General features: G+C 46.4%; 1 protein-coding gene across 8 annotated transcripts in view; it reads right to left on the minus strand.

Annotated features, from left to right (window-relative positions):
- Nucleotides 1-2,420: 2,420 nt before the first annotated feature.
- Nucleotides 2,421-16,309, minus strand: part of Utx (Utx histone demethylase) — a 113,574-nt gene continuing 99,685 nt past the window's right edge. For all 8 annotated transcript variants that reach the window (XM_089544253.1, XM_089544257.1, XM_089544256.1 and 5 more), the window contains 10 exons: nt 15,448-15,669; nt 14,354-14,453; nt 13,851-13,921; nt 13,267-13,401; nt 12,129-12,413; nt 10,783-10,942; nt 9,433-9,739; nt 7,525-7,651; nt 7,027-7,194; nt 2,421-4,300 (listed from right to left, as the gene is read on the minus strand). In XM_089544253.1, the coding sequence (XP_089400379.1) occupies nt 4,274-4,300; nt 7,027-7,194; nt 7,525-7,651; nt 9,433-9,739; nt 10,783-10,942; nt 12,129-12,413; nt 13,267-13,401; nt 13,851-13,921; nt 14,354-14,453; nt 15,448-15,669 (1,602 nt within the window). In that variant the 3' untranslated portion in view covers nt 2,421-4,273. The remainder of the gene's footprint in view (nt 4,301-7,026; nt 7,195-7,524; nt 7,652-9,432; nt 9,740-10,782; nt 10,943-12,128; nt 12,414-13,266; nt 13,402-13,850; nt 13,922-14,353; nt 14,454-15,447; nt 15,670-16,309) is intronic.

Genomic DNA, 16,309 nt, shown 5'->3' on the forward strand with positions numbered 1-16,309 from the left:
TTATCAAAGAACACTGTCTTGTTTCTCTGCAAAGCAACAGACTGTTGCTTTGCAATATCCTTTGAAAACTTCCCTGCCTATCTGGTTACTACTCTTGCATGCTACTGACGTATTATGCAAGTCCGGCAGGCAAGGATGACCTTCATGTTTTTTGCATTCGTAGCAGTGCAGCACGAGGTTATAAAAGAAGGGGATTTTTTCTTGTCAAGGGAATTTTCATGCCCTTTCAATCTGATGTTTATGCCCACCTAGCTGTTCGACCATAGTATATCTTTCCGCATGACAAAGGAATCCTATACACCACCCCTTTTTTGAAGCTAATGAACGACACAGTGCACTTCTGAACGTCCTTTCTGGAAGAGGCCAGTCCCAGCTTCTGATTCATTGCAGCACACACTTTCCAAACTTTATGAGCGGAGAACACCACCTGCACATTGTGTCACGCTATCTTTTTTGGACGAGAGACACCGTGCAGATACGGGATGGACACGACCTTCTTTCGTCTTTTCCTGGTGCCCCTGAGAAGGTGCAGCCTTTTTCCTCAGCTTTCCGAAGAGCCTTTCCGCCAAACAAGCAAGATTCTTCTCTTAAATTTGGCACTGCAGGCATACTTAAGTGACTATTAAAAACTGCAAAGTAAGTCATATCAGCATAGTATTTTTGGCTGTAAGGACTCACCTAAAGTGCCTTAGAGCTCAGATGTTTCAGACGTTTTCTTTGGCCTGCTCTTTCCTTTCAAGGGATAATGAGGAGGAGGAAATTTAGTGTTTCCACCTAGTTTTGTGCTCCACCTGTGTCACCGGTCACCTTTGTACACAACAACTAAACGCGAATGTGTGTAAATGTCTCCCTACCCTCCTATGGAGGGATTGTACATTAACTTCTTCAGACACAAGACTAACTTGAGCTCCCTAGAAATTGGAAAAAAATTAAATTGTAAATTGTGTCACTTACCATCCGTCAGTGACACGCGAGCTATGAGGGATGCCATGGCGACGAGATGGCTTCTGTTCCATTCGCGCGTTGGCGCTCTAGCCGGCGCAGCGAAACCGGCGTAGCGCGACTGACTGCGAGCGACGTGCGTTGGCGCCTCGACGGTGGCATAGAACCCATTGTAGTAGAGAGAAAAGACGTATCACCCGCGGAACTGACCTCTACCAACGCGGCGAGGCGCGCGGTGCGCACACCAGCTGCGTGCTCGGACGTCACTCCACGCATGCGCACAACTGACGAGGCGGGCGGCACCTGCTCCGCCCATGGAGGAAAAAAAACTGTGGAGGAAGCGTCCGGCGACAGCCTTGAATCCTTTAACAAGTAAAAATATAGTGAAAAAAAAAAGTTTGTGCGAACAGATGCGAGCAGATGCCCGACGGCTGCACAGTACTCCGGTTATGTTCAATTGCGGGCAGTTTTAGCGATGACCAAAGCAGCGCCGTGGTTGCCTAAAGGACGGGAAGTGTCATACTTGTCTCGCGGGCTTCCCCGCATTTGCTTACAGGCGTATGTGCTGTCAACAGAAATCTACAGAGGTGGGTTCAATGCAAGTGGAGTGTCGGTGCTGTAGAGGGCACTGCAGTAGTGATTAGGAAATACTAATGATCCATCACCTGCGGAAACAGGACAGCGCGCCGGCGGGCCCTCAATATATGTGCACTTACATACCTGCAAAGGTGCAGGTGGCAGATGCCATTCTACAAAACCCTGTGTCGTACACACACGGTAGCAGTGCAGCTCTGCTGATTACAGGACACGGACTGCAGACTCCGGCCAGCCGTGCAATAGTGTTACGTGCTCCATCGATGCGCACCAAAGCTGTGGCATACTAGTGGTTTGAATTCTTTTTTTAAAGTTGTATCCTACTACAGTCTTTCCTGCACGATCAATTATGAGGAGTCGCTAGCAGAGGGCACGTACAAGACGATTCCCAAAGTACAGCGCGAGAGGCTGAGTGTTCAACACGAGAGGAGAAAGGCTGCTGCGATTGCACAATTATTTAAAGCGGCAGCACACGAAGCTGGTCTGTCTGCACCGCCGCGGGTTCGAATCCCGCTCAGGGACATTAGTTTGGAGTTCCCAAAATAAATGTTGGAATGTTCCATCACACAGGTTTACTCTACTCTTGCATCTAGATGGCAGATAATTGCCAGGGCAATGTTTTTCCATACCGAATTAGTTCATGACCTCCATGGAGGTAACATGCATCTTCAAAACAAAGTGTCATTTGAAGCACGCATGACATCAAAACCTAGGCATTTCATGTGTTTATCTATCTTTGGAAACAAGTGGGCCATAATATTTTCCGACAGGTCTTCATGCAAGCAGCCACATGCTGGACAAATGGACATCCCAACGTCTGCTGCAGCAAAATGAGCTGCAGCAATGGTTCACTTGGTGACACTACAAGGAAAGCACCTCACAACTTGGCATGTTCATTTTTTAATAAACATAAACTTTGTCTGTAAATGCAAAGACACGAGATAAATTACACAAAAACAGAGGCAGGGCGAGGCAATTGTCAAAAACAAGGGCTGCTTTCTATTACAAAGTTTGTGTGTATAAATACATGTTGATGCATGAAGTGAGATCATGGGACATCATAATGCCTTCGGGAGAGTTCGGCTTTGCCTTCGTACACAATTTCGGTGAGCAAAAGAATTCAGTCATTTCATGACACAACAAGCTAATCAACAAGCCAGAATTATATATTTGCTTCAGCAGACCACCACCATTTTCACTCTACAAATTCCGCGCATGCTGCACCAGTGCTGTTTTTTTTTAACTGCCAATGCAACCGCCTTACACAGGGCACACATTCTGACTACAACATGAGAATGGTTCCCCTTGATTAGGACATCTGGTGCCTAGGCGGTCGCTCATGTTTACTTACTAACTGCTCATGGAACGTATCTGGTCAGGTCACCAAGCGATACCTGTGTAGCAACACTGCACAAAACTTGGTTCCAGCTGCAACAATGGTAGAAGGGATTGTTATCGAACTTGGCTAGCTATCACACTATGCAAGGTATCCAAAAATGTGTTGTGCCCCTGATGGAAAGTGGCAGTGTTCCAATGAACAGGCAGGCGATGAAAAAAATGGCAGTGTTTGCGGATGTGGTGAAGGGATGACAATTTGCACTGGGAGCATGTACAGTGCTGCTGAAACTATTTCCCGTGTGTGCTCGCATAAGGGCTTTTAGTTTGTTTTTTTTCGTCAAATCATACCACCCCATGCCAGTTCACCAGCAAGCTAAACAAAAAAATGCTGCGTGCCAGATTTTTTAAAAGTGAGTTGATTGCATGCGGCAGTTGCTTCACAAACAAAAGGTGATAAGCAGCTGCAGTGAGCACTCGCTGCACGGCATTCGTCTAACAAGCAGTCCAGCAAATGCTCTGTCTGGCAAACAGCCAAGGTGGGAACCAACATGTTTCATGATAGGGTGACTGTCTTCACCAGTTACGTCATACACGATTAGGCATGCACATCTAAAGAAAGTCCTGCATTTTCTTTTCCTTCGTTTTGAGTGCAGTTTTATGCGCAGCCCTTACTTGAGCATGTACGGTACTCAAGAGTGACCAGGACCACACAAAACAGGCAACCAACAAGCTCACTACACTCTGAACCTTGCTACATGCTGCTCTTTCCGAGGACTTGGAAACGGTGCGTGCCACGGAGCCAAGCGAGCAGCCCTTCCACGAAAGGAGGGACCAAAACACCTGTTTATACTAATGGCTACTGCAGCAATAGTACATGCTTTTGCTGTCTACATTAGCGAAGCCAGCCTTGGTACTTAATGCTGATAGTGCAGGTGCCAGATGCCAACTCGTGCGCTCTTTCAAAAGACTTCAGAACTTACCACACTGGATAAGACTGTGCCCGCAACTCTTCCTGTGCCTGCTCAATGCCAAAGCCTTTCTTTTCAAGTTCACTCGGTTCAAAACAAACTTCCACTTCTCTTCAATGAGTGTTCATAACAAAAAAAAAAAAAAAAGACACCCTTCTGTGTGAATGCAGAACAGAAGCCTTCCTCCCCACACTAGAGAGAATAAGTATGCAAAAAAACTGAAATGTCCACAGGTTCTGAATGAGCAACAGCAGCATCTGTCCCCTCGGTGTCAAGTCTGCTATGTACATGTGTAGTGCTGCTGCTGCTGAGGTTGTGGGCAGGGACCTTGACGGCGGCACTCTTCAGGCCAGCTGCTCAGGCCAGTGCAGTGGCTGACTGGGCGACTGTTCCAGCAGTCGTGGTATGGTACATGGACTCCCTGCCGACTGTCATGATGAACTTGATGGAGTCTGTGCCTGCATGCAAGAAGGAGGGCACAACATGCTGTCAGTCACCTGTGCAGCCCTGCACGGCTGTAGGGGACATAATCTCACTGATCAAGCTACACAGCTCATGAGCTATTGTGAAACACCAGCCAACTTGATCAAGACAGGCCAGTTAGGCAGTTGTATGCTCCTTGAGCTGTGTACATGATAGCCACTGCAAAAAACAAGTAATGTGAACTTCAGCCAGTGGTACTGCCTTATCATCTGGTCTTCAACAGCAAATAAAACAGAGCTCATTTCAGCCAAGAAACTTCACACCACACAATATTCAGCTCTTCGCGTATCAAGCACTTTAAAAATTTACTAACAGAATTTTTCATGAAGGACTGTTACAACTGTGACAGCACAAATCTGCAAAATTCACAAGGATATGATGTTCACAGCAAGAACAAGATTACAGTGCACTGTATACTGCCACATAAGACTATATTTCATTTTCTCAAGTGACCACTTGAAATAAAAGGGGGGGGGGGGGAAGCTATATACAGGTAGTTTCAATTGAGTCATGGGTGGTAGTGCATGCCCCACGCTGGCGCACACTCCTGTAAGGGTGCACAAAACTCAATGAGCTGAAAAAAAAAGCCTACTGCCAAAATCACTTCTAACAAGAAGTTAAAACAGCACGTCATTTACCCATCTTGCTTGCCCTGGCGGTCAATTTGTCTGAGGAGTGATAGTAACGCAAGAGCAAACACTTCCAATTAAGGTCCCCTTCTTCCAGCAGCTTCCAGAACGAGCGTCATGCTGGAATACGAAACTAGCGAACTGCTAGCAGTTCTGCTACAGCTTATCAGGCTCATCAGCCAGACTGCTCGTCAGTGTGGAAAGCACGAAGGCATGGAAGGTGTGCTGCTTTACTGTGACTTCCTATCACCTCTGCCTTCTGGCCTTGTGATTGCGCTGTTATATTTGTTTCTTTCTCTTTTTTTCAAAAAATCTTTTTTCAACGGCAAAAGTACCGAAAGACACCCTTACCTTGAAACAAATGTGATTCAACCGCCTGCACAATGGTGACAGTATTTATTTTCATTTAGATGCTGCTCGTATGTACACCCGGCCAATTCTTTAACATAATCACGTGACCATCGACCCGCGTGCTTGTCAGCGCCTTATTAACGGTGCTGAGCGGCGAAACAAGCGAGATACGCACACGTGTACACATGCGCTTACTCTCGCTTCTTTTGCCGCTCCGTGATAAGGTGCTGACAAACACGTGAGGCAATGGTCGCACAATACTGCTAAAGAATTGGCCGGGTGTAGAATACAGAGAAGGGCACGAAGTGCGCAAGTGTCACATTGAGTCATCAGAGTCGTCCGAACTCGAGTCGGATGACAATTGCTTCTCACTGCCCAGGTTCCATAGAGCATCATCGTCTGTGCCATCTAGCGCATTGCTTATGCTGCATTTTCTATAAGACTTGCGCACTATCTCTGCGGGGAGAGATTTCCACGCCGACAACACCCAGCCACAAACCAAAATAACTTTGTGACAATGGAAACGCAAAATGGCGGTGCCACAACGTCACCATACCGCACTGCTGCTGATGGCGATGGTGATGGAGGCTGTTGACTTCAGCCACCCATTGTTGTAAGACTTCTGTAGTTTTTCCGCCAATGACCGGTATACAAGACAAGGGTCGACTTTTTGCCACGGTTTTTTGAAAAAAGTTCGACCTATATTCCGGTTTTTACGGTAATTGAGCAGTGCGTGCATGCAGCAATGTCATCCCGAGGAAACTCCACCACCAACGCACTCAAGGGAAAATGTGCAGCTGCGTGGGAAGTTTACAAAGGGAAGGTTAGGATGGAATCACAAAGAACTATGCATCAGAAAGCACGCTGTAGGCATAGTATATCTTTCTCTCTTGACTAGCTAGGGGCGTAGGGATGAAGGACATCGACTTATATATTTGCAGTCAACTTTTTTTTCTTTTGCCACTGCGGGTTGAGAGTTGGAGGGGTCGACATATATTCAGTGTCCACTTATATGCGGCAATATATAGTAGTGACAACCATTCTGAGCCTTGCACATGCCTAACCAATACGCCTGCTGATGCTTCATCAAGTGGTACTGAAGAGGGGTTTTAACGTGAGAAGAGACACACATGGACAATGCTGGAACACAACTGATAGTTGGTGCATGCTTGACTAAGTGGGCCTGTTGCTCAGTATGCTTGCTGCAACATAAATTAGGTTGTAAACAGGCATTCTAAAAGAAAATAGAAATTCAATGAAACTCATAAGACACAGTATGGAGAAGCAAGCAATGAAACCGTGCAATGGAGCTTTCAGGCATCAGGTGCTGCAATCATCTTTGCAAATGCAGACTGCATCATTTTCTTCCATGAATCAACACACAGAATATGAACCCTGCTCAAAGCTAACTCCCCCTTCTCTAAAATAACAACAAAGAGTCAGAACCTGGACCAGCTGCTAAAGATGAGGTCATACTTGTGTGCCTTGCTTTTCCTTGTGCTTTGTCTATTTGACTGATTTTCTCTTAAAAAGACAACAAAGAATACGGAGTATGGTGGGCAACACTTGTCCTCTTTGCAGCAGTTGCATGCTGTACAAGTCACCTGCCAAGCTATAAAATCCAGCCTGTTTAAAAACAAAGAACTGCATGGCAAGCACGGCATTCCCTTGTAGACGGGTATATATCCAGCAGCATCTGTGAATTCACGAAGACTACGTACAGGTTGCAGGGAGAAGTTGTCATAGACGTCCATGAGGTCTTCTATGGAGTACTCTTCGAGAACAACAAATCCTTCAAGGCGTGGGCTGAGTCGCCGGCTGCAGTCGAGGCAATGGACCACGTGTTTCTTGTCGACTTCTTTCACCAGAAGGATGTTGAACACCTCCACCTGAAACAGGCCATTATTGATGAGCAGGCAAACTGCACCAACGATCTAACAGTAGTGACTGTTAACTCAGAGCCACGATAGACGTGATCTTGAATAGCAGCTAAGCATCCTGTGTAGGCTCCTCTTTGTGTGAGTAATGTAAATGGGAAAACAGTAAAACTTCATTGCCAATGTAACTCTTAGAACTAAAACAGCTGCCTTGGTTGTGCCACACAAGTGCTTCCCGAGCCAAGAGATCAAGGATGGCAGACTGCTGGGCAGACAAATGCAAACTAATGCTGGCCTTATCAGCACACAAGACACCAAACAAAAGAATGCAGTACCACCCACCTCACAGTTTGCACAGTAGTGGGCAATCTCATTCTTGGCCCGCCCGTGCCAGCGAATCTCCTTGCCGAGCCCCTTGACGAACTCCACCACTACCTGGCAGTGCCTCAGAGTCCGAAGGAGGCAGTACCTACACAAAGGCCAGATGATATCTTGAACAATGGCACAGTTTGCTCACAGTAACAATGTAATCGTCTCACTTCACTTTTGCATGGACTCTACGTGTTTCACACGTCACTTCACTTCAACTTTGCAAAGTGTTTGTGACTTTAGCTTCAGTCTTTCATTTAATCACATCACAGCGTGTTGCACATGTTCTAAAGCACGCAATGTCAACTGGCACCACCCCATGTCCACTGCTTGGAACAGTCCTTCCACTAAAACAGCACCTTATATTTGGAAACTAGACACGAGACCTGGTATCAGCATGAAAACAATGTTAAGGCAGAGACTTGGGCAAGTTGGTACATCATATTTGAGAAGGAAAAACACTTCATACAGGAAAAAGGAACACAGGAAGGAAGGTAGGAAAAACGCACTTCAGCGTGTTGTGCTGTCGTGTTCTTTCTCATCCCGTGTTTCTGCGCTGTTTTTCCTTCTTAGCATGAAAAAGGTGCAAATAAAGAAGATGGCTACATTTTTTTGCGCAATCAAAAATTAACATACTGCACACCCCCTTTAAGTAAAGTTACTGGCTAAACTAGGCCATGGCTTAATAAGAAATTCGGCGAAAGCCACCATGTCCATCTCTCTGTCCACAGCAGCATCCCTCCATTTTTCTCCCCCTCTGGCTTCTCTTCCTCCAGTCCTCTTTCTGTCTTTCTTCTCAGTCGATCTCTTATATCTCTCCTGGTTTGGTTCGGTTTGGTTTGGCTTGGCATGGCATGGCTTAGAGTGGCTTGGTGCCATCTGTTTGGGCACTAAGCCAAGGCAAGCCACCTACAACTACAACAGGCTTTGGTTGCGTGGCGGCTCAGGGTGGGCTCCCTTAAAGGGACAGTGAGGAGAGCTCTATTCATATTTTTTTTTTAAAGCAAAATCCGAAAGTTCGGCATTTCATGGCTTTGTTGCCACTTGGCCGGCAGCGAAAGATGCATTTATTTCTAAGAAGTTTGGATTCGAAGTTGAAAAAGTTTTTCCCGCCGCTCTGATTCAAACTTGGGATTCTCTTATGACGACACAGGACTAAGTGATGTGAAACATGACGTGCACATGATGTAACGCAGACTCCGTGATTGCTGGTGGCCAGCAGTGCGGCCCAGCAGCCGAAAAGAAAGCTACCGCTGGCCGCACGTTAAAGGCATCTATAGGCTATTGCGGCCGTCGCTACCGTCGCTTCGTTTACGTTTGCACCGGCGTTTTGCCAGCGTTACGATGGATCCCACTCTCGAAGTCGTCAACGAAGTTCTCGCAAATAGACACCTTTAGCATACCGTGTACCTTGTTACCGTTAGCGGAATACCAGGAGCCCGCCTACCACCGGTGAGCAGGCGCTGATTGATCCCGATGCTGCAGGCGCGCGCGTAGCTGCCAGGTACGTGGCGCCATCTGGCGACGTCAAAGAGATTTGCTAATGCATTGGCTGCGCCTCAGTGATTCTTGTCCTAGTGTTGCTAGAACCATTGGTTCTAGCAACACTGTTTTGTCCTATGACGTCATCACGCTAGTACTTGCGAGTTTAAGCCTGTGGCGGCGATACCTGTATTTTGGTTCTTGCTCTTTTCTACGTTACAAAAGCTTTGTTGTAAGTATGAGTTGCGTTTTTGTAATCAGTAGCTGGTATTCTGTCGATACAAGCCAACTTCAATTTCTCCTCAGTGTCCCTTTAATGGCTCTCACTGTAAAACTATTTGGAAATGCACCACTTGGTAACGCTAGTACGAGCAGATGTTACTGAGAATGGAGGCTCACTTGATCAGTTCGAAGAGTTGCGGTTCGGACACCTTGAGGTTGCGTGCCAGGTTCCAGGAGAGGTGGACCATGGGCACAATAGACTTGAAGGCCTGCAGCTTGTTCCACTCGTACCGCTCAAGCCCCAGCCGGAACTGGGTGCCGTTCAGAGGCCCCACGTTCCACGCAATGTTGTTGCACCAGCCCACAGCCTGAACCCAGTGCACGGTGCCTGCATTCACCCACACGAGGTCACCTGGGCGTTGCAGGAACCGATAGACCGGGATGCGTGCTGCCATGAGGTCCTCCATCAGAGGCCACCATGATCCTGGATGGGAAAAAAAAGGAAGAGCAGAAAAGAAAATGATAGACATCGTGTTACTAAAGGGTCCTGATTGTCACAAATGATACACTTCAGCTGGAACAAGTAGTGGCAGGGATTCCAATGTCCTTACACAGGAGTGCAAACTGCTGGGCTAGTTGGTTCATATTGCAAATAAAGGGAACCAGCGAAAAAAGACACAACACAAGAACAAAGAAGGCACACACCCCAACGCTGGACTTACAACTTAGAGTTGTAAGTCCAGCGTTGTGGTGTGTGCCTTCTTTGTTCTTGTGTTGCGTCTTTTTTCGCTGGTTCCCTTTATTTCCTTACACAGCATCTAGCTCCCCATTCTATAGCCCAGCTCAACAACTGAGGCTTCCTCCCATAATCACAGAATACCGCAGTGCACCAGAATGAGTCATTCATGAGCAAAGTAAAATATAAGCAACATGTTACTGAAGTACTGCAGTCTGCAAAACAGGCAAATTATAGCTGCAGTCAACTTTTTCTGGGGCCAATGAGGGGCGTGAGTTGCGAGGTCGACTCGTATGCAGCAGTATACCATATACACTGCACGTTATAACCTTTGTATACTACAGAGTTTTCAGCATGTGCTCGCAAAATCTGTGCGTAATTTGTGCACCCCCTTTTTGAAGCTCATTTTAGGAAAAAAAAAGCTCACAAATTATGCGAGTAAATACGGTACCATCTTGAACATAAGTGTGGTAACAAAGATGTAGACCGTATAGAGAATTAAGGAAAATCGGCTACACTTCTACATTTTCTAACCTGAACCAGGATGAGTTTAAATGTAAATCTGCGAAAACAGTACATTAAAGGTGTTCAATTCGCGTGCAAAAATGTGAAAATAAAATATTAACCGAACATTTGTCCTTGTGGTAACGTGTATTTCAAGCTGAGATGGAGAGAAATGGCCGGAGTGTTTAGTAACACTGAGCACTAAACTTTCACGATCATCCGTAATTGACCGCCCGCCCGCCTGCAATATCCCTGGAAACAACGCCAACTTGGTGAGCAATACGCACCATGGAGGTAGTTGATATTGTTTCGCTCGCAGAGTCCATGTATGACGCCCCAGTACTCTTCTGGTGTAGCGAACCACTCACACTCCCCTGGGCCAATGTTGATGTTGACCGAGCAGAAGTTGTTGTTTTCCTGGTGGCCAGGAGTACGGCTGCCGGGAACCTGTGAGCAGATAAGGATCATGATCATTAATAGCTACAAAAAATACAGAGCTATACTAACGCTGTAGCATTATCATAAGCAACGGTTGCAGGTCACTCCTCATGGGTGACATGGCTAAAATCCTTGCGGCCGTCAACCGCTTGCAATATTTCCATGGAAGACAACAATCAAGGAGTCAAGCAAATAAGAAGGAGGCGTGCTTGATGGCCGATATATGTTTCCCCCCAGACTCATGCATCTTTGCCATAGTTGGTGCTGGGCTGGTGTGAACAAGCAGCAAGTTTCCAGATAAAGGTCGATAAGGGTTCAGAGTAATGCACTAGCATTTAGACTTGTCTTGCAAAAAACACCAGGTTTTCATTGTAACGAAATACACTGAAGGGTTGAGAGGGTCATCAGCACTGATAAATTTGAAAGTCTGAGGGCTAGAATGTTCCAGTACCTCACATTGGCTTATCATATGGGATTATACTAAGGTGACCCACTCTTCCACCTTAATCCATCAACTAATCCTAACAAATCCACATTAACCCAACCACTAATGACATTAATTCACCCCAAAATCCACTTTCGTACTTCCAAAATTTTGGCGGTCCTTTGAAATATCTAGGGGTAGGCCAACTTCCAAATGCTTTTGCATTTTCTTCTTTGCAAATATGGTTAAGGCGGACAAGTTTTTTTTTTTTGCTGTTTTATTATGTAAACGAGCAATGCTGTCTTTCTTAGAAAGGGCCCTTTCTTAGAAAGTTCTTAGGAAGGGCTGCTTACTAAAAGAAAAAAAAACGAATCATATGAAATCAATCCATGCATGTAACTGCAGAAGACAACCAATCAAACCAGGCCTCTAATTAGAGGCTGGCTGCCTCTTTTAAAAAGGCAGTTAGACTTTTTTTCGCTCGTTCTATGTCAAGGGAGAGCCCTAAAAATGTCGCTCGATAAAAAAAAAATTGGCGATATCTGCGCATAAAAAAAAAGTTCTACCTGCACACTTAAATGAACTGCAACGTACAGAATTCCATCAAAAAGAGGCAACACTGCTCAACGTGTGCCCGCAACACAAAGCTGAGTTTTAACCACACTTATCCTACCATCGTACAAATGAAAATTAGTACGCATCCTTCACTTCCTGCCTCTCACCCTGTGCACACCCCAGAGTGGGCACTGCAACTGCCTGTGGGGAACTTGCCTTCATGTACAGCTGCACAGTGTTCATGCCGAGAATGGTGTGGCCCACGTGGCTGAGCATGTTTCCCGCAGACACCACCCGAGCAAAGGCAGGCAGCTTGGTCAGCTCCTGCAGCTGCGGGCGCCACTTGCGCTCGTCCGACAGGTCCACATTGGTGCCGAACTTGATGGTCTTGAAGTGGGCGCTGCGTCGCCACCGCTTGCCACCAGCAGACGCTCGCGGCAGCGATGAGTTGGAGTCACTGTCCGACTCCCGCTGCACGCCTTGGGCCTTGTCTTGCTCCTCCTGTGGACCACACATGCTTCTGATTTAGTGCCAGCAACTCAACGCTATAACGCCCAACTACAGTGGTGAACCACATTACTGTGAACACTGGTGCATGTCTTTCAAGTGCACCATGTCACTGAGATGCCCCCGTGTCGCCTGCCGCAGTACCCCCTCGTCTGCTATGCATGTTCAATACCTGCGACACCTTCATTACATTACACTCTCATTCATTACAGTTTAGAAACACACGTGCTTCAAGGGGGGCGATGTTGGGGAAATGGTTTAGTTTGGTGTCTTCCCAAAGCAACTCGGGCTATGAGAGACTCTGTAGTGGAGGGCTCCAGATAATTTCGACAACCTGGGGTTCGTGCACAGACATCACACAGCATAGGGGCCTCTAGCATGCGACCACCGTGGCCAGAATTGAACCAGAGCCTTTCGGGTCAGCAGCCGAGCACCACAACCACTGAGCCACAGTGGCGGCTCTGAGAAATTCACAACATGAAGGTTTGTTACATCCAAATTTAACATAGTCACATATTTCTCAACAAATCTACTAGTAGTTTTGACAGGGCCTCTACTCCCAGGTGCCATCTCTTTATAGAATAAAACGTGTAAGGCAGAGAATTCGTGAATACCTAAGCTCTATAGCCGAGGGCCAATTTAGCAGGTTCGAGAAGGTACCTTACAAGCTTCTCAGAAAGTCCAGCACTTCTTTACCTGAGCCAGCTTATAAAAAAATGCCGAGTTTTCAGCTAAGCACAAGAGAAAATGAACCACAAATTTCATGAGTAATCTCTTTTCAACCTAGCTCATGCTGACTACAGCCTTATCCCATGCCACTGCAAAAACTGCAAAAATGGCCGCCAACCTTGAGGGATTCCTGGAACGAGGAAGCCTGGTACTGAGCGTAGCGTGCAATGCTCGTGTGTGACCGGTGGCTCTCGCACCGCCACACCATATTCCGCCGCTCTGCATCCCAGTTCTCATCCGGCGACTGCATCAGCTGCAATCAAGCACGGGACAAGCAACACACATTGGTAAAGAAAGCAGCATAGTGAGCTCATTTTGATTAAGGTGCAGTTGATCTGATAAGTCCCGAGACTGGCGCACCTGCCTTGTGCGCTGTTCAAACAGGCACACCCATTTCTCGTGCATGCAAGATTATACACTAAAGCTTTGTTCGTTCATAACAAAAATTTTTTTACCGAAACACACATTCTCCCCTTAAACAGGAAACACCATAATGTATTTTTTCTCTTTCACACAGCTATCTAACATCAGGTGACTTTAATGCTGCTGTCTAGCTTTCACCCCGAATGTGAACATCAACAGAATCATTATTTCGAGCTGCTTATACCAGTAATGTCCGACTAACTACGACCCATACCCACTAAGGCAACAAATTCACCTGCTAGGGCCCAAAATGGAAAGAGCAAACGCTCGAGCTCTCACCTGCGTGCGAACCTCTATCGTATGGTCCGGGTTGGCTTCCACCAGTGTTTTCGTAGAGAAGAGGCCAAGGTCTGGAAAAGCACATTCACAATTTTAGCTGCTTCATGCATCTTTTTTCTTTTATCAGCATAGATACAAGACTTTTTTATTTATGTACCTCGTGTACTTATGTGTTTATGTGCTTCAATAACAACTTTTTTACATGGGTGAACAATGGCGCAAGGAGGACAGACAGGACACAAATGAAAAAGACACGACAAGCACTGAGTCGAAACTCGGCACACTTTTTGTCAGCATCGCGTCTGCCCTTCTAGCGCTGTCGTTAACCGTGGACGTCCACCTACTTTCCCAACTATCAGCATTAATACGTTTCACTTTCTTATACACTGGACAGAACAGATACCATGCCATATTCAGGGTAGCTTGGCATGCAGTCTTTCTCCAACCAACACAGATTGTGCTGTAATATACAGCAGCTGGTGGGGGGGGGGGGTCTTACACACCCAGTTTGAGGATATTGGCCATGTTCCGGATCACTGCAATGGGGTGCGCCACACAGAACTCCTGCAGCTGCGGAGAGAAGGCCTGCTTCTTGTTCTCCAACTGCAACCAAAAAAATAAGGGGCACCATCCACTCAGTGCCTAGACAACACAGCCAGTTTCCAATGTCAAACAAAAAGAAAGAAAAAAAACAAGGGGATGCCCAAAAAATAAATCATGGTTATCATCCCTCTGAGTTGAAATAATATTACCCCCACTTCCCTACCTTTCACAGAGCCAAAAAATTCAAAGGTCATGTTAAACAGCAGCAATTTATCATTCATTCATCTCATGCACTTTAGCTGAATGGAACCGAATTTTGCCCAATGCAACAATTATCTTTTATACCCCAATGCATTCTGCTACATCTGTCTACTTCTGTAGATGCTGAATGGGAGGATGTAGGTAGAGTCAAGCGGCTGAAAAATGAAGCTAATGACGTTCCACTTCATGCGATCGCAATTCCGGAACCGCCATCATTCAGGTACTGTTGGAACGCATGTTTTGCGCTCTTACATTTGGCACCTACCAAGATGGCATCAGAGCAGTGCAGCCAATACAGCCAATAAAGAATCTTCCTTATGAACTTTTCTCTGGTTTGCTTTGGACAATTGAAATGAGCCTGGCATTAATTTATCTGAGAAGAGCAGACCTGTGCAATGATGCTTTCCTTACTGGCTTTTACATTATGCCATAAATTTAATTTGCCACCCTCTTAAATTACAACCAACCCGTTTTGTATGTCCTCTTCATAGATTTTTTTTACCAATGTATTTTCATTGCAGCAAGTGTAAAAACAGCATCACTGCGCAAAGTGCATCTTGGGTGATGCAGTTCTGTAAATATTTCAAATATTTTATAAACATTTTTTGGATAATTGCCTGTAACAAAGAGCCCAATTAAAACCACAAAACTTCTTATACCTCGAATTCTAACTGTGCTATTAAAACTCTAATGGCATGCTTGGACTCTAGATAAAGAAACACAGTGATTTTAATAAGAACCCCATCATAAGAAAGTAGGATTAAAAGAGATGAAGAAAGGTGGAGCCACTTACATATACACTTGGTGTCTGGGGCAGCAGTTGTTCTTTGGTGGGTGGAGGTGACGGAGGATCCGGCGGTCGCGGGGGCGTTGGGTCATCAGAGAGCAGGCTGAGGGGAAAGGCACCGCCCTGACGTGCCACCTCTGCGCAGCCTTCCAGCACTTCCGCTGCCGACATGGCAATAGACAGCGCTGGCTTGCTCTGTCCTGGCAGCAACCGCTCTGCCAGGCCACTCTGCGCAAGAAGCAGTGCCTTGTGTCAGTTTCCCAGCACAAGTCAAGAGGAAAGCAGTGGCCTTAGTAAGACGATGACGCTGCATCCAAAGCTGTGCCAAAGGGGAATATCTTGACCAGCTTCCTGTATGCTGACTATGATAGTGCTCGACTAAGCACACAGGTGCAGTGCTATGGTCATTCCATGGGTCGGTTTCAAGATCCTCCTGTATCAGATGCCCCCCAGCACTGGAGGCACACAAGATTTACTAGACAGCATACCTGCTTGTCACATTAAAACGCTCCACAAACTAACTAAGCTGCAAGTTGCCTGTAGAATGGTTTGGTTTACGAGGTCTGTTAGAAAAGTATCCGACTTTATTTTTTTTTGCGAACACCTGATGGATATGAAACAAGCGCGCTTACAGCAGCCGACCTTGAACCCTCGTGCGCATGCACGAATTTTTTCCCGCCTGCCGATAGCGTCAGTCGCTGGGAAGCAGTGTTTGAGTGAGGCAGTGCGCAGTGCTCTCGTCGGTTTTTGTTTCAAGGAAAATGGCGGAGCGAGAGGAGCAGCGCTACTACCTCAGATTTCGCCAGAAACTTGGCGATAGCCAAGTGGAAACCGTTCGAAATGTTCAGACGGCTTTCTGTGATGATGC

The sequence above is a fragment of the Amblyomma mixtum genome, chromosome 5 (genome assembly GCF_055824585.1).
Source record: "Amblyomma mixtum isolate Tamu chromosome 5, ASM5582458v1, whole genome shotgun sequence".
NCBI lineage: Eukaryota > Metazoa > Arthropoda > Arachnida > Ixodida > Ixodidae > Amblyomma > Amblyomma mixtum.